The 18,784-nt window shown below is 36.2% G+C and overlaps 1 protein-coding gene across 1 annotated transcript; it reads left to right on the top strand.

Annotated features, from left to right (window-relative positions):
• On the top strand, positions 1,954-2,693 carry LOC109820505 (proline-rich receptor-like protein kinase PERK2). Its single transcript, XM_020386657.1, has one exon. It carries the CDS (start codon positions 1,981-1,983, stop codon positions 2,470-2,472), a length of 492 nt encoding a protein of 163 aa, XP_020242246.1. The 5' UTR covers positions 1,954-1,980; the 3' UTR covers positions 2,473-2,693.

Genomic DNA, 18,784 nt, shown 5'->3' with positions numbered 1-18,784 from the left:
GGGTTGTTTGAGCTCTCGTTCGGGTTCTCGACTTGTTGTGGATTGAGTCCGTTATCGTGGATTTATTCCACTTTGTACTGGACACAACAAGTGAGATATTTGGATGTTTTTTGGTGTCGGCTCAATTTTGGGAGAAACTTCATCGAGGTGGAGATTTGTAGAATTGGCAACACAGTTGAAAAGTTCAAGAAAACAAGCGTATGAAACTATTTGGAAGCCTGCTGGTCGACCGCGAGACAGCTGCGGTCGACCGGAAACGTGCACAGATCGCAAGGGGATTCTAGAGTTGAAGACGGTCGACCGACAGGGACCCTGTAGAATTTGGGTCTCTGGAATTGGTGACGGTCGACCGCCAAACCCTATAGTCGATTTATGTTTTTGTCAATTCCTGGACGGTCGACCGCAACAAATTTGGCGGTCGACCGCCAGTCGGGTCTGAGTCTGGGTTATGTTTTCTGACCCGTTTTGTTTTGTGTTGATATATAACCTTAATCATGATTATTAGGGTTAAAATTATGGATGACTTTGAGCAACTTTTGAGAGGGAATTTTACATCATTTGAGGGAGAATTTGTGAGAGATTTTGAGAGCTTTATTTGAGGGTTTTTGGTGAGATTGTAAACCCTATTTGTATTCTCTTTATCTCTAATAGTAAAAATTCCTCCCTTCTTGTCCTGTGGACGTAGGCAACTTGCCGAACCACGTAAAATTTGTTTGTCTTGTTGTGGTTTGTGTTTGTTCGTTTGGTTGTGATCTATTTTGTTCTTGTTCGTGCTCTTTCATGTGTGTTTTGAGTTCCGCTGCACACAACACATCAATCCTAATTCTAAAACGTGAAGCTGATGCTCCTGGATCTAAATTCAGTCCATACTGCATAATCAGATGAATATGGATTAGAAATATATATTCATTCTTCCCAAAAAAAAGGTACTATATATTCAAGAACATTAGCCATTATCAAGTTTAAAACTATGTTATAGGAATAGAACTCTAAACATAGGTATTAAAGAGAACATTTATAGAAAATGCTATTTGTTAAAGAAGAAGAACATGCAAGCTTTGGTATCCATATAAAAGCCATCTGAGCCAGAGTAACAATTATAGAACCCCAGGCATACTTATTTATGTTAAACTTTCCAAGATTATACTTTTTTAGTTTGATTGAGAGATGGAGTCAATTATTGCACATCAGACATAAATCGGATCAGGAACGCAATGCACAAAAACAGTATTTCTAACAGAAATAGCAGACCTGTAATCTGCTATTACCCTTGACTCTGTAGCTAAACTTGCTCTCAACTTCTTATGGTATGCTTCAATTATCCAGCATGGTATAAGCAAACTGAAAGCAGCAACAATAAGAGTCCCTTTCCATCAAGAAGAGTGACAATGGCCTGAGTTATCAATAGTAAGATCCTTCAAAATCAGTCGAAGCTCTTATTTCTATAAAAAAAAAACTAATTGCATAGTGGAATATGTCCGAGACATGAAAATAATTACATAGAAAAAGATACCTGAGACCTCACTCAAACCATTCCAAAAGAACTAAAATTAACATCTGTCGTTATGCTGCTAAAAGTGGGTGAACTTTCATGCGGAATTCAATAAAAAAAAGAAAATTCTAAAAAAAAAGGATTTTGAGGAATATGAAAAAGATTAACAGAAGAAGGATAAAAGTAGTTACTGCAAAACAAAGTAACATCAAAATACAAATATTCTAAAATACACTTAGTCAACAGGTTTACTTTTCTAACTTCTCACCATAAACCTACCTAAGAAATGATTTTCCTCTTCCACAACTAAAGTAGAACAGATGGGATGGTGAACAAACAAAAATCACCCTAATTTTGTAACAAGTCACCATATCCCTCCTATCGCAAGAAACATCTCACACATTCCTACTCTATATATAGTACCCAACCCGGAGATCGGCATACAAAACAAGGGAGGAAAAGCTTACAAATCTTCTGCTCTTTACAACATGGCTTCTCACAATGGGATCATCTTAACTTTGCTTCTAACCTTGACAAGTATTGATGCAAGCCTTGCGGCTCGCCATCTCCTAGATACCCCGGCAGCACCAGCTGCACCAAACCAACCTACGATTCCTACAATGCCTATGCCAACATTGCCTCCTTTCCCAACAATCCCTACACTTCCTATGCCAACGTTGCCGCCAGTACCAGCCACCCAGCAGCCTGCTCTACCCACAATCCCCACACTTCCAAAGCCAAGTCTGCCACCGATGCCAACCGCTACGCTCCCTAAGCTTGCACTTCCACCGATGCCAGCAATTCCAACGATCCCCACAATTCCTACGATCCCCACAATTCCTACAGCATTGCCTCCTCTTCCTTCAATTCAGATACCAACTATTCCCTCCATTCCTACAGGCATCCCGACTATCCCTGGAGTTCAAGTACCGCCCATTCCTTTCCTCTCCCCACCTCCAGCAGCCACAACTAGTCCATGAAACGTTGATGTTGGTGTACCGATGGAGTTCATTTAGTTCGGGATATGTGGTTGTGGAGCACTGGAGCTTGTAGGATATGTTCATTCTAGCTAGAGATTGTAATGTTTGATTGCGATGTGAGGTTCTTATGGTTGACTATATATATGCATTATATATGTTGCTTCTTATATGTGTATTTGTAACAGTTCATTGATTGGATTACTAGCTTCTCTATATTTGTATGGTGTCCTGTCCATGATGACTGTTGTACCAAAGTTCCGGTAGCATAGGAGCAGAAAAAATGAAAACCTTTTGAGTTACACGACGTGATTCTAATTTTACTAAGCCATCTGGGGAAAAGCAAAGATGAAGGGACCTCTGAATCATCTTAACTAACTTGACTTTAAAAAAGTTATAACAGCAAAAATAAGAAAAATCTCCAACAGAAGAATCCACTCATGGCATGTCAATGAACAAAGAAAGAGATGATTAACAAAATCATCAATGTTTGCAATTATGATGCATCGCCAATCTAAGCATTTATTTAGAAACATGCGCCCTTTTAGCATTTTCTAGCCACAGATTCACAAGAAATAGTGAACAAAGTTATAGTTACTCCCACATACCTGCTGATGCATCTTTTGCGAACTCCTATCTCTCGCTCCAGAAACCTGAACCCAATCTACCTGAATTGCAGCACTGAATCCAACCACTGTTGATTATCAGGTGAATAAAGATTCAAGTTCTGGGTTTCATTGCATTTGCTTTGTGCACATATAGTTGAAAACAATATGCGGTGATAGGTGGTTATTCAGCTCGTAGGATATGTTCATTCTAGAGATCCTAATGTTTGATTGTTTTGTGAGGTTCTTGTGGTTTGAGTGTATACATTATGTTGCTCCTTATATGTTTAGTAAATTTTTTACTAGTTCGTTTATTGGATTATTGGCTACCTTATTTTGTACAGCATCTGCAATTTTCCATCACGTGAGGTTAAAAAAATGACAAAATACGTTAATTATTGAAAACTTTATTTCCCCACTCGGTAAAGTGGGGGAACACGCTTTGAAGGGCGCAATGCTCATGACGACTTCGTACCCAAGTTTCAGTAGGTAGAGAGATGGTTAATATCTTCACGAGTAGCTCCCCTGAAACAAATTAAGAACCAAGTTCATAAGTAGTAGTAACGTCCACAAACACCTACCAAGAGATCATTTATATATGCCCGAGGCTCCAGCTCCAACTACAGAAGGCTGAACCTAATTTGTCGCAACTGAATTTACCCCTGAAGAAATAGCGAGAGAGAGTGTAGGAAATCAGCAGAAGATATAGCCAGACAGACGACCGCGAGTCAGCGGCGGTCAACTGCGAACATGCACGAAGGCCAGTGGGATTTGGAGCTGAATGCGGTCGACCGTGGTGGTCGACCGCGGGGACTCTGTAGGCGATTATCTCTCGGGAAATCAGTTCGGTCGACCGCCACGATCGACCGCGAGTTTGACTGTAGGATTTTGGTTCTCTGTCGGGGGTGTTCGGTCGACCGCGAGCTTCGTGAGATCGACCGCGAGACCTACGCGATCGACCGCAGACTGATTTGGGCTGGGCTTTGGATTTTGACCCGGTTCGTTTCTGAGTTGATATATAACCCTAAACCTGATTAATTAGGGTTAAGGAAGGACGATTTTAAGCAGTCTTTTGGAGAGGATTGATGTATCCAATTGTGGGAGATTTGTGAGAGATCTAGAGTTTTGTTTTAGGGTTTGATCAGTGAGATTTGTAACTCTATTTGTATTCTCTTGATTTCTAATAGTAAGAACTCCCCCCTCCTTACCCCGTGGACGTAGGCAACTTGCCGAACCACGTTAAACTCGTTGTCTTGCTGTGGTATTGTGTTTGGCTTATTAGTTGTGATTTATCTTTTGGATTGTTCGTGTCGTTCCGAGAAGCTTCCGCCACGCATAACAATTGGTATCAAAGCTTCAGGCTCGTTCGAAGGATTCGGTGAAGATTTCTATCTGAAGAGTTAGATCGACAACATGGGAGATGCAAGCACATCAGGTTCGTCTCTTACGAAGACGATACAGAGTCTGAGCATCAATAACACAAAGATTGATGTTCTGAAGTTCGACGGCAAGATTAATTTCGGATTGTGGAGGTGTCAGATGATGGACGCCTTGGATGCACAGAATTTGGAGGAGACTCTTGAGTTAAAAGAGAAACCCGCTGATATGGAGGATAAGGTTTGGAGGAAGATGAACAATAGAGCTTGTAGTGTTATTAGGTCATGCTTGACGCCGGATCTTATTTATGATGTTATAAATGAGACGTCGGCGAAGAAGATGTGGGAAACACTCAATGAGAAGTATCTTACGAAGAACATTGAGAATCGGCTTCACTTAAAGAAGAGGTTTTACCAGTTCAAGATGAAGAGGGAAGTTTCCATCAGGGAGCATGTCAACAATTTCACGAAGCTACTTTCACATATGGCCAATGTGGACATCATAATTAAGGATGAAGACAAGGCAATGTTACTTTTGTGTTCGTTGCCCGAGGATGATTATGGTACGTTTGTTCTAACTATGATCAATGAAAGAACTACAGTTAGCTATAAGGAGGTGACCTCAGCCTTAGTTAATTATGAGTTGAGGAAGAGTGATGATAAACTCTCCGAGAAGGCATCGGGAGATGCATTAGTTGTTCGAGGTCGTGATCCAAACCGCGCTAGTTCAACCGCTCAAAATCAAAGAATAGGAGTGCCTATAAGAGTGTTGGTAGAAATCAATATCGGTATTATAAAGAAGAAGGACATTGGAAGATTGACTGCCCAAAGTGGAAAGAAAAAGCCGGGAAGAACAAAGGCAAAGCTACACAGGCTTCAGAAGTGAATATTGCAAAAGCTATTGGCGAGCATTCAGATTCAGATTCTTCGGGCTACTCGTGCCCTGCACTACCGTCGGTTTGCTATGCTGATTCTACGGAGTGGATGATAGATTCGGGAGCTACATATCACATATGCCCTAGGAGGGATTGGTTCTCTAGCTTTGAGGAGATAGAAAGAGGGGATGTCGTGCTTATGGGTAATGACCACGTATGCCCTATTGGTGGTATTAGTGCAGTCAGGATTAGAATGCATGATGGTGTAGTGACGGAGTTGAAGGAAGTGAGGTTCGTGCCGCAGTTAACGAAGAACATCATTTCTCTTGGGACTTTGGAGGCAGCAGGATATCAAGTGATCTTAGAGGGATGCTACAGTGAAGGTCACGAAGGGCTCTATGGTGGTGATGCGAGATGTTAGGGAAAACAACCTATACTACTTGAAGGGCAAGACAGTTACAGGGGATCTAACAGCTTCTATCACTACAGAGGAAGACACTATCACTTTATGACACATGAGACTTGGACACACAGGAGATAAGTCCCTATAGTCATTGGCTAAACAGGGGCTATTGAAAGGTGCTAAGACCTGCAAGATGGAGCTGTGTGAGCATTATGTACTTGGGAAGAAGACTAGAGTGAAGTTTGGCACCGCTATTCACAACACCTGAGGTACATTGAATTATATTCACACAGATGTTTGGGGCCCTTCCAAGAACACATCTCTTGGTGGAGCCAACTATTTTATCACTTTCATTGATGACTATTCCATGAGGAATTGGGTATACCCTATGAAGTATAAACATTAGGTCCTGGATATTTTTATGGAGTGGAAAAAGAAAGTGGAGCTGCAGACAGGTAGAAAGGTGAAGACTCTACGTTCAAATAACGGTGGAGAGTACAAGAGTGATCCGTTTCTACGGTTTTGCCGGGATCACGACATTAGAAGACACTTCATAGTTCGAGAGACACCAAAACAGAACGGGATGGCTGAGAGATTGAACCGTACCTTGTTGAAGAAGGTGCGATGTATGATGACGCAGAGTGGATTGCCTAGATCCTTTTGGGCCGAGGCGTTGGTTTATGCGAGCCATCTCGTGAATAGGTTGTCGTGCACTGCGATAAATGGGAAGACTCCTTTGGAGCGTTGGTTTGGTTCGGTGGCTAGTGACTATGAGTCGCTTCGGATATTTGGGTGTCCAGCTTATTACCATGTCAGTGATGGTAAATTAAATCCGAGGGTGAGGAAAGCAGTCTTTGTGGAATTTAGAGATGGAGTTAAAGGCTTTAAGTTATGGGATCCACAGGACAAGAAGATAGTTATTAGCAGAGATATCACATTCGATGAGGCGTACATGATGAGGCCTCGAGTCCCTCAGTAGGTGGAGGGAGACCAGACAGGAGAGATATCGCAGCAGGTGGAGGATGATGTGACTCCACTCACTCCAGAGAGAATTGTATCCATTGAGGCTCCTACAGAGGTGATACTGGGAGGAGATGAGATGATAGTCGGACAGATAGAGGATACAGTGGATTATGGGACTCAGGAACAGGGTCATGTTCAGGAGTCCATTACAGCCGATAGACCAATGAGAGTAATTCGTCGGCCAACTATGTATAATGATGTCATGGTCGCATATGCATTATTAGTGGAGGTCGTTGATGATATGGTTCCATCCACATTCAGGGAGGCAAAGTCTAGCCCCGATTCGATCAGGTGGAGTGAAGCTATGGAGGAGGAGATGCGGTCTCTTCAGAAGAACAATACTTGGACACTTGCACATCTACCTAAGGGTAAGAAAGCTATTGGTTGCAAGTGGGTATATGAGAAGAAGGAGGGATCTTCTATTGGGGACATTCGGTTCAAAGCCAGATTGGTTGCAAAGGGATATGCACAGCTTGAGGGCATTGACTACAATGAGGTATTTTCACCCGTTGTGAAGCATTCATCTATACGGATTTTATTGGCGTTGGTGGCATAGTTGGATTTGGATTTGGTCCAGATGGATGTAAAGACAGCCTTTCTACATGGTGATTTAGATGAGGAAATCTACATAACACAACCCCTGGGATTCAAAACTGCAGGAAAGGAAGATTTGGTTTGCAAGCTGAAGAAATCTCTTTATAGTTTGAAGCAGTCACCAAGACAGTGGTATAAGAGATTCGATGGCTTTATGATTGGCCGAGGGTACACGAGTAGCCCATATAACCCATGTGTTTATATGCACAAGCTACAGGATAGTGAGCACATATATTTGCTTTTATATGTTAACGATATGCTTATTACTTCCAGGAATTCTTCGGCTATTCGAAAGCTGAAAGAGGAGCTGTCATCCGAGTTTGAGATGAAGGATCTTGGAGAGGCAAAGAAGATATTGGGTATGGAGATCGAGAGAGACAGAGTGAAAGGGAGTTTGAAACTTACACAGAAAAGCTACTTGCAGAAGATGTTGAAGAAATTCAGCTTTGATAGCAATGCAAAAGCAGTTAGCACACCATTGGCTCCCCACTTCAAGCTTTCAGCGTTGATGTCACATGTTTCAGTTAAGGACAAAGATTATATGTCGAAGGTCCCATATGCCAGTACAGTAGGTAGCTTGATGTATACGATGGTGTGTACGAGGCCAGATTTGTCACAGACCGTGAGCATGGTATCGAGATACATGCACGACCCTGGGAAGGGTCATTGGGAGGCCGTGAAGTGGATTCTACGGTATGTTCGAGGCACCATGGATGTTGGTTTGGTATTCCAGAAGGATGAGAAGAATGGGCAGGATTATATTGGTTACGTGGATTCAGATTATGCTGGAGATCTTGACAAGCGCCGGTCCACTTTAGGTTATGCTTTTACATTGGCAGGTGCACATATATGTTGGCGATGTACACTTCAGTCCACAGTGGCTCTCTCTACTACAAAGGCGGAGTATATGACGGTGACTGAAGCTGTGAAGGAGGCTTTGTGGTTGCGTGGATTATTGGAGGACTTAGGGATTGCACAGGAGACTATTCGGGTATATTGTGATATCATGTCAGCTATCTATTTGGCGAAGAACCAAGTTTATCATGCGCGCACGAAGCACATCGATGTTAGATTCCACTTTGTTCGTGACGTTTTGGATGATGGAGACGTCATATTGGAGAAGGTCCACACGAATGACAACCCTGCAGATATGCTGACCAAAGTTGTTTCAGGAGTGAAATTTGGTCATTGTTTGAAGCTTTTGAACATTCTTCAGTGTTGAGGCCTTTGGAGACCATTTGGATGAACTACGTTCGGCTTGATTCCTTGAGCAAGAGGATACGTAGGCAGTTTTTCAAATGCAGCCGGTTTGATCTGTTGATTCAGATGGGGGGAGATTACGTTTCAGCTCTAGTTTGGTTCCCGGACCAATTCGGTCGACCGCCACGGTCGACCGCGAGTTTGACTATAGGATTTTGGTTCTTTGTCGGGGGTGTTCGGTCGACCGCGAGCTTCGTACGGTCGACCGCAAGACTTACGCGGTCGACCGCCGTGGTCGACCGCTGACTGATTTTGGGTTTAGCTTTAGATTTTGACCTGGTTCGTTTCTGAGTTGATATATAACCCTAAACCTGATTAATTAAGGTTAAACAATGATGATTTTGAGCAGTCTTTTGGAGAGGATTGCTGCATCCAATTGTGGGAGATTTGTGAGAGATCTAGAGTTTTGTTTTAGGGTTTGATCGGTGAGATTTGTAACTCTATTTGTATTCTCTTGATTTCTAATAGTAAGAACTCCCCCCTCCTTGCCCCGTGGATGTAGGCAACTTGCCGAACCTCTTTAAACTCGTTGTCTTGCTGTGGTATTGTGTTTGGCTTATTAGTTGTGATTTATCTCTTGGATTGTTCATGTCGTTCCGAGAAGCTTCTGTCGTGCACAAAAACCCCATTAATTATCCATATTCAAATGAACAGAGATCCAAGTTCTGGGCCTCCAGATCATTTGCTTACTTCCACATATACCTGGAAAATAAATTATCAGGTTCCAGAGTTATATGCATCATCAGAATGGTAGTAGATGTATTTTACGCAAACCTGTGGTGGGTGCTTCAAATGTCGTGGCAATATAACGTACAAGAGGGCTATGTTGAAACGCAGCAATATACACTTATCTACAAATAGATTTCTACCCTCTACTCCTTCCAATAGCCAACTAGTGTATATTCGTCAATCTAACTCCAAAAAACCAGAAGCTGGTACTCTTGGACCTGAATTCAATCCATACTAAATAGTCAGATGTCTTAAAATATCTCTAACCTTAGACCACAACTTAGCCATCAGACCAAAACTCCGAAGTTGTGGTGATGATTCAAAGTTATAATTTCATATTAATTCTAACATTCCCGCAAGTTTAGGGCCAAAACCCGGACTCACACGACGGTATAAAGTTCTAGAAAACCCGCTTTAAATTCATGGCCAGTAAGATTTGCACTTGAGTTGCTCTGATACCATCTTAATGTCCTTTTAACCATTACACCAAAACTCCAAAGTTGTGATGATGAATGAGAGTTATAAAATTATATTAATTCTAACAATATGAACACAAAATAGTAACATATATATAAAAATATTAGCCATTATCAACTTTAAAATATGAGACCTTATCAGAATAGACATGTTAACTATTAGAACGTAGTCCGTACAGTAGCTCTTGTTTGAATAATAATAAACTCTAATTTAGTATTAATATTTAATTGAGATGATATAGTGCATGCTAATAGAGGTCTAAGACGTGCGAGACAAAACGATACTAAAATCAACACAAAAGCTGATTTTAGCCTTTGTACCATCGATGGTCGTTAGGATCCATGGTTATGAGGTCATTGATGGTCCATAAGAACAAATCATAGAATCTAGCGACATGATTTTAGCTCATCGACGAATTATAGGAACCCCTTGATTGTGCTCAGAGACCCACAGATGGTTGTGCGTAACCATCAATGGTATAAATTCGGTTAATTGCAGATTTGCGGATTTAATCATAGTTGTTCATCATTTATTTTGATCTCCAACTTCTATCTCGTTTAGGATATCCCTTTTCTGGTTGATTAAAGGCTATATATGGTTGAAAGATAGAAATAGAGGAGAAGTTTTCTAGGGGTTTGATAAGAGCTTTAGGGTTTTGATTAAATAATATATTGAATTGAAGGTTTTAACCGCCAGAGCCTCAACAAACTCTCTGATGTCACGCTCAACATCTTTGGATCGTCTCAGCGAGTAGAGTTGCTCTTGATTTTATCATCTACACATTGTTCATTAAGCTTCACTTTGCTCCATTGAATGACAGCTTGTTAATCGAAAAGGGTTGTAAGATCTTTTATATTTTTTATGCTTAAACTCTATTTGTTGGTTAGTTTTGAACTTATTTTCACAGCATACCTAAGGCGGTGTTAAGGGTTGCGACTAATTAGGGCTAGGTGTTATTCATTATAGAATGTTAGGTTAGACAATTTATTTCGAGTGGATTCCAGGGTGTGGTCACTGTAAACCTACTGAATCGGGTTGTGAATCAGGAGAACTCTTGATATAGTGAGGAAACCCCTTTGTGGGAAGAAAAATTGGATGTATGATTATTATCTAAACCACTATAAAATCTTTTTATTTTTATTGTATATATTTTCCTTTATATTCTGTGTTTCTAGCGAAAAATGGTAGCAACCTTATTCACCCTCTCTAGGATTGCATCTCAGATCTAACAACTTGTATCAGAGCAATGTTACCTATCTTTAGGATTCACAACCTAGAATAAAGATGTCTAGTTTGACTGTCGCAGTGACTTTTCCTGAGAGACACGTTGTGAACTGAAACTGTCTTTTTGATGGGATAAACTATACCTATTGAAAAGTGTGTACGAGATTTTTTTTATTGTCCACCGATTATGACGTTTGAAGTAGTGTAGAGAACAGCTATAGTGAACCTACTACTGTTGTAGAAGAGTTTACTATTGTTACTCCTAGAGAAAAGTGGACTGGTTAGGATAAAAAGTTTTGTTCTTTAAATGCAAAATCTATGAATACTCTTTATTATTTTTTGAGTGCTGAAGAATTTAATCATGTGTCAAATTGTTCTATTGTGCAAAAAATCTAGAAAACTTTAAAAGTCACACACGAGAGAACATCACAGATGAAAGAGACGAAACTTATAATGTTTGTGAGTAAGTATGAGAATTTCAAGATGAAGGTCATGGAGAGTATTCAGTTTATATTCACCCAATTCATGGGCATTGTGAATAAATCAAAAGCTTTGGGAAAAGAGTACGACAACAAGGAGCTTGTGAGAAAAAAATTTTCTTCTCTTTCAAGGGATTAGGAACAAAAGGTGATGGCTATAAAAAAAATTACAAACTTTTTTCTGAATTAACTTTTAAGCATCTTGCTGGGAATCTTCTCACTTATGAAGTGCAGCTAAAAGAGTGAGAAGTTAATTTAGAAGATAACACAAAAAAGAAGTCACTAAAAGTGTAAAAGAAAAAAAATCTTGATCAACAAAGAAGAAAGAGTCAAGCTTAAGTTCTAAAGATGAAAATAGTCAAGTTGGATTCATTGCAAAAGTATTCAAATATTTTAGAATGGATTGAAATACCTGTAAAATAGACAAAATCAATATACAAATAAGGAAATAAATATTCATCTAGTCAATCTGAAACTGAATCTATTTGTTTATTGAAGGAAACCAAGTCACTACAAAAATAAATGCCCACTAAATAAGAAAGATAAAAAGATGGGGGCCAAAAGTTTGAAGGCGGCAACTTAGGATATGATGAGTGATAAAGAATTAGAAGTTGATTCGAGTGAAGACAAGAAGAAAACAAATCTATTCTAACGGGGAGAAATAATGCAACATCAAATTTAGAACAAGGTGAAACATACGATTCTGAGAGTGAGAATTCAAAGAGTGAGCAGTATCCTCTATATGATGAGCTATATTCCAAATATAAAGAAATCTAAAACAATTTGAAAAAATTGCTAAAAAATATAAAATGACAAAAAGAGTGAATGCAAATTTAAGGAAAGAAAAGAAATCCTTATGTGAGGAAATTGAGTTTTTTTTTCAAATTTGGATTCACATAATTCACCTTGTGGCATTATCATAATTAAATGCAGACAATGTTCTAATTTTCAAATCAAATTTTATGTTTATCTAAGCAACTAGATAATGAAATTATTTAAAATTAAAAGTTGGTTGCTAAGGTAAATGAATTATTGTGCGACTTGTCTTCTGAACAAGTAAAGTGTAGAAATAAGTACACTACTATAATTTCAGAAAATGAATAGCTAAAACCAAAAATATTGATTTGGAAAAGGCCATAATTTTTTATTGAGTTCTAAAGGTTTAAACATGGTCTTTTCCAATCAACAATTTACAAAAGCTAAAAGTGAACTTGATTTTTCATATTCAGGGGAAAAAATAAAAAGTTTCAGCCTTCTTTTGTAAAAAGAAACAATTTAAATTGCTTTGCACCCATTTCTAGTGCATTATCTACTATGTGCATGAGGGGAATTTTTAAGTAGTTTCATAGTTTTTTTTAATTTAAAATACTTGATGCATTGTTTTAGAGGAAGTTTTACAATATATGTGCTTGATTACACTTTTCGTGAATGCATGAATGTAGGGGGAGCATTGCATATCTTCTTTTTTTTTGCATGAAAATTGTATGTGTGCTTATCATTGTTGTTTATATATCTCAAATATGAATATTTTTTTGGCATTTCAAATTTTCAGTTTGTTATTATCCAAAGGGGAAGATTGTTAGGACATAGTCCGAACAATGGCTCTCGTTTAAGTAATAACAAACTCTTCTTTGGTACTACTATTTATTTGAGATGATACAGTACAAGTGAATATAGGTATAGGATGTGTACGAGGCAAAACGACACAAAAATCAGCATAAAATATAATTTCAACTTTCATATCGTCGATGATTATCAGGGAACAATCAATGGTTATGAGGTCATCGACGATCTATAGCAACAAACTATAGAATTCTAGAGACAGGATCTCAGCTCATCGATGGATTACAGGAACCCATCGATGGTGCTTAGGATCCATCGATGATCATGAGCAACCATCGATGGTAAAGTCAGCTGATTGTAAATTTGAGGATTTAATCACAACCGTTCGTCATTCTTTTCTATTTCCAAATTCTACTACGTTTAAAATATATCTTTCCTGGTCGATTAAAGGCTATATATGATTGAAAGAGACAAATAGAGGAGGAGAGTTGTAGGGTTTTTGATAAGAGCTTTAGAGTTTTGCTTAGAGAAGATATGGATTGAAGGTTCTGACCCCCAGAGCCTCAACAAGCACTTTCTTGTCACGCTCAACATCTTTGGATCAACTCAACAAGGAGAGTTGTTCTTAATTTCATCATCTAAATCGTTCTTGATCAATCTTCACTTTAATCCATTGAATGAAAGTTTGTTAATCGAAAAGGGTTGTAAGATCCTTCTTATTTCTATGCCTAAACTATGTGTGTTGCTTTGTTCAAACTTATTTTTACGACATACTCAAGCTGGTGTTAATTGAGGGTTGGGACTAGTTAGGACTAGATGTTACTTCTTATAGAGGGTTAGGCTAGACAACTGATTTCGAGTAGATTTCAGGGTGCGGTCTCTATAAGCCTACTGAATCGGGTTGCGATTCAAGAAAACTCTTAGCATAGTGAGAAAGCCCATTCATGAGAAGGAAGAATGGACGTAGAATTATTATCTGAACTACTATAAAATCTTGTGTGTCCTTGGTTGGTTATTTTTCATTTTTATTTTAGCTATTCCGCTGCATATTTTGTATTTTTAGCGAAAAACGGTAGCAACCCTATTCATTCTCTTGCCCCTCTAGTCTTGCATCTCAGATCCAATATTAACATACATGAAAAGAACTCTAAATATAAGTATTTTAAAGAGAACATTAATAGAAATGCTATTTCTTTAAGACAAGGAACATGTAAGCTCTGGTATCCATATAAAAAGCAGTCTGAGCCGGCGGAGAAACAATTCTTGAAGCCCAGGCACCGATACATATAAGAATTTAGTTTCAATTCTGGTATCCATATAGGTATTTAGTTTCAATTTTGTTAGTTTGTACCTGATTAGCTTGCTTAAAATTGGAGTCAATAATTGTACATGTAGCATAGACCAGAGCAAATATAGACCGGAACACGGATACAGTGCACACGAGCAGTAATTATCCGAGGAGGTGGGAGTTGTTTTTCATTGAGACATTAGGGAGGATAATAAGATATTTTTGGGATTCTACGGAGGGGGTTGTTTTTCATTGAGACATTTGGAAGGATAATAAGATATTTTTGGATTCTACTTTGTAGTGTTATTCATTAGGATAATGGAACAATGATATTACCTTTTGGTGTTATTGATTTATTAGAACGCTAGTGAGATAATTAAACCACTCGGGATAAAATTGTTCCACTCATATACAAATGTTTTGCTCCATTAGTAAAAATTTGACACATGCTCTACAATGGAACAGTTATATTTCACTTTGAAGGAAATTGGGATAATTTTAAAATATTTTTGTATTACTTAAATAATACATGCTAATTATATTATAAATACATACAATGATATATAAAATATAAAATAGTAATATATTCAATATATTATATTATATTATCAATGTAATAGAATAAAGTATTATTATGGTTTAATTTATTTGTATAATTTTTTGTATTATATTTATTATATATTATTATACAATATCACATATTATATTATATCATAATAAAATAGTACAATATACTTATTATAATATTATATTATATTATTGTAATATTATACAATATTTTAATAATATTTATTATAATATAATACATTATATTAGTTGTAGTTAATATTTTATGTAGCTATAATTTTATAGTGTATATATTAAACTAATATCATAATATAGTATAAATAGTTTAACATATTAAAATTATTGAACATGTTAGTATATAATATAACATAACATAATATAATATAATATAAATCACGTCATATAATTACATTATATTCATATTTTATATTAATATAATGAAATATATTATCATACTATAATATAATATATTTTAGATATTCTATATATATTATAGTAATCATAATATAATATAATATTATATTTTAATTATAACTTAGTATTTTAAATGATATTATATTGAATAGAATAAAAGATTATGATAGTTTATACAGTAATTTATAACCTATGATATTATATTATAATATATTAAAGTAAATATTACATTATTAATATATTATATTAAATATATTATATCAATTATTAGATAATGTAGCATACTAATTTCAATATGAATATATAATAATTAAAGCAATATTAATGAAATATTATGATATAATATATAATACTAGTTTGAACTAATGATATATATTATACTATATAATGATACCTTATATATAGTATGATATATATATAGATATATATATTTATATAATATAGTATACTATATATATATATACTAATATATAAGTATGATGAGATATGGGTAGCTTTGGTAGCCAAGGCCACAAATTTTGTGTTGTAGTTGATGTGTCACAATCCCCATCCCACCTCAATACCCATGGGAATGTGATCCAAAATTGAATGAGTGGAAGGAGGATGTGACACCTCACTACCAAAGCCAACTTTTTGTGCTTGTAACCAAGCATACCATATTTCCTCTCGTCTCTCTCTCCTCCTATATATATATATATATATATTATATATAATATATAACTAGTTATATATATATATATATATATTATAATATATATATATATATATATATATATAGTTATTATCATATAATTTTATATTATATTTTAAATATTATATGATATTTTAATAACATTATATTGAATAAAATAAAATATTATAATATTTTATACAGTATATTATATCCTATGATACTATATTCTAATATATTAAATAAAATATTATATTAAATATATTGTTCGTATATTATATCAATTATTATATTATATAGCATACTAGTATAATATAATATAATAATTAATACTAATGATTAGTAATTATCGTATAACATATTATATTTATAAATAATATATTATATTATAATAACATAATAAATAATATACTAATCCAGTAGGATAAATTAATTAAGAATTAATTGATAGATAAATATTATATTTTAATAAGGTGACACATCATCAATTATCTCCTATGAATTATTAAATTAAAGCTTCAAATTATATCATTATCCCAACTGTTGGCATCTTTGTTTTGATGATGTTTAACAAATAATTTACTACTAATGTTGTTTGTCTAGTGTTTGTGGTTTTCTATTTATTGTAGACAAACAACGCGTTGGAGGATAGATGGAATTGCGTATTCACGATCATATCCAATGGAGGTTGGCGGAATTGTGGAGTGAAGCCTATGAAATTCAAATTGAAGATCCAAGTTCTAGCTTCATCCGCAAGTGTACCAAGTTGAGCTATATCGAAGATCAATCAAGCTTGGGTATATTTAGCTTAGGTTTTATATTATGTGTGTTAGTACTTTAAGCTCAATCATATATACACACACGTATTTGGTTTTTATATATATAGTTATATATATATACACAAGTTTTGGTTTATGGACTTAACAATCATTATATACATATTTTATTAAGTCTACAAAATCATTTTGTAATGTTTCAAAACATGGTTAAGCTAAAATGTCAAAACTCATGTGTTTACATTTTCATGTTTTGGACTATTTTGTAAAATGATGATATTTTTTAGTTGGAAGGTCTTTTTTGAAAACCAGTTTTTGTAGCATGTTTATTATCATGTCTACAATCATTTTCCAAAGTTTTATATTTTTCTGAATTTATTTGATATTTTTAAACAGGGTTTTAAAATCAGAAAAATCTGTTTTCAAACCTGATTTCATGTGTCAGTTTGCGGTCGACCGCCACGGTCGACCGCCTTGAGTCCAGAGACTCAGTAGTTTCGCGGTCGACCGCCACGGTCGACCGTCTGTTGTCCAGAGCCAAACCCTGGCCTTTTTGTTGCTCGCGGTCGACCGCGAGTTTTCCACGGTCGACTGCCGATTTGACCGTTGGACTCCAACAGCTATTTCTTAAGCTATTTTTCAGGGGGCTTTTTGGTCTTTTCTGTTAGGTTTTTGGCTGAGATTTTGGGAGGCTATATATACCCCCTTGCTCTCATCTTTCAAAAAATAACTAAGAGAATGTTTTAAAGAAGTTTTAAAAGAGTTTAAGTTTGTTTAAAGGGTTTGTTTTGTGAAAACAATTTCACAAGAGATTGAGGAAGATCATCTACATTGTTTGAGCATCCAACTCTTCTTCCTCTCCCTTTTTGATCTATAGAGAAGTTTTCCTAAACTCTATTTCTAGCTATTTATTATTTTATTCATAAATTCCCATAAGCTAGATTTTAATTGAGTTTTGTTGATTTGATTTCACTCATTGTTTACACACACCCACTTGAGCTTATTGTATTTTCATACATAGTATATTTGGATGGTGAGAGTTATAACATTGAGTGTGAGCTTACATTGAGTTCTCATCTATTATAGAGATTTTCGGTTAGCTAGAAAACCGTATTGTGAGGTGTGGAGTGTAGACGTTGATCGGTGACCGTTAAAAACCGATACTGTGAGGTGTAAACATTATTCGGCTGAGCGTAGAAAACCCGGTTGTGATAGTGGATTTCTCCTCGGGAGTGGGGAGCGGAGACGTAGGACGGAAGGTCCGAACTCCGTGATCATATTGTGTGTTTGCATTGTTTATTTACACTATCACTTTTATCTTGTTTATATTTATTTCACCCTTGTGTTAGTTTATATATCATTGTATATATTACCTCTTTGCTAACATATATCTCTTTATTCATATTGTTTTTTCTTGCTTATAACTCTTGTATATCTATCTTGCAAGAATATATTTGTATTAGTTTTAATTGGCATAAAATTAGATTAGATTAGCTTAAGACCCTAATCACCTCCTCTAGGGTCTAACAATTGGTATCAGAGCTTGGTGCTCTTTGATTTAAGGTCTAATCGCCTTGAGTTAAAGATCCAAGTTATCTTTTTATGCTGATCTTGTTTTGATTGCATTTGTATCTTGCTTGCATATTTTTACAAATTATGGATATGAATGATGCATCTTGTTTAGGCTATGATTCTAGTATTGCTCCTAAATTTAATGTTTTCCCCTATGCTCAATGGTAATTTAGATTCAAAATATTTATTCAATCTAAAAATATCGATTTATGGGAAGTCATTGATTATGATTATATTGTGCCCATGTTGAAGAAATCCAAGTGGAGGAAACATGATAAAAGGATGTTTACAATGAACAAGATTTTGTTAGAATATTTTCTAAATGCTCTTAATTCATCTATGTCTAACAAGTTTGTTCATTTTGATAGTGCTTACAACTTATAAAAACTTATTGAAGCACATCAAGGGGACTTGGAGGTG

Source organism: Asparagus officinalis, chromosome 8, assembly GCF_001876935.1.
Source record: "Asparagus officinalis chromosome 8, Aspof.V1, whole genome shotgun sequence".
Taxonomy (NCBI): domain Eukaryota; kingdom Viridiplantae; phylum Streptophyta; class Magnoliopsida; order Asparagales; family Asparagaceae; genus Asparagus; species Asparagus officinalis.
The sequence above is the reverse complement of the archived record's forward strand: the minus strand, read 5'-3'. Positions and strand labels throughout refer to the sequence as shown.

Bases quoted from the DNA above. Each gene is read 5' to 3' on its own strand.
- LOC109820505 (XM_020386657.1), top strand. From the start codon at position 1,981: ATGGCTTCTCACAATGGGATCATCTTAACTTTGCTTCTAACCTTGACA.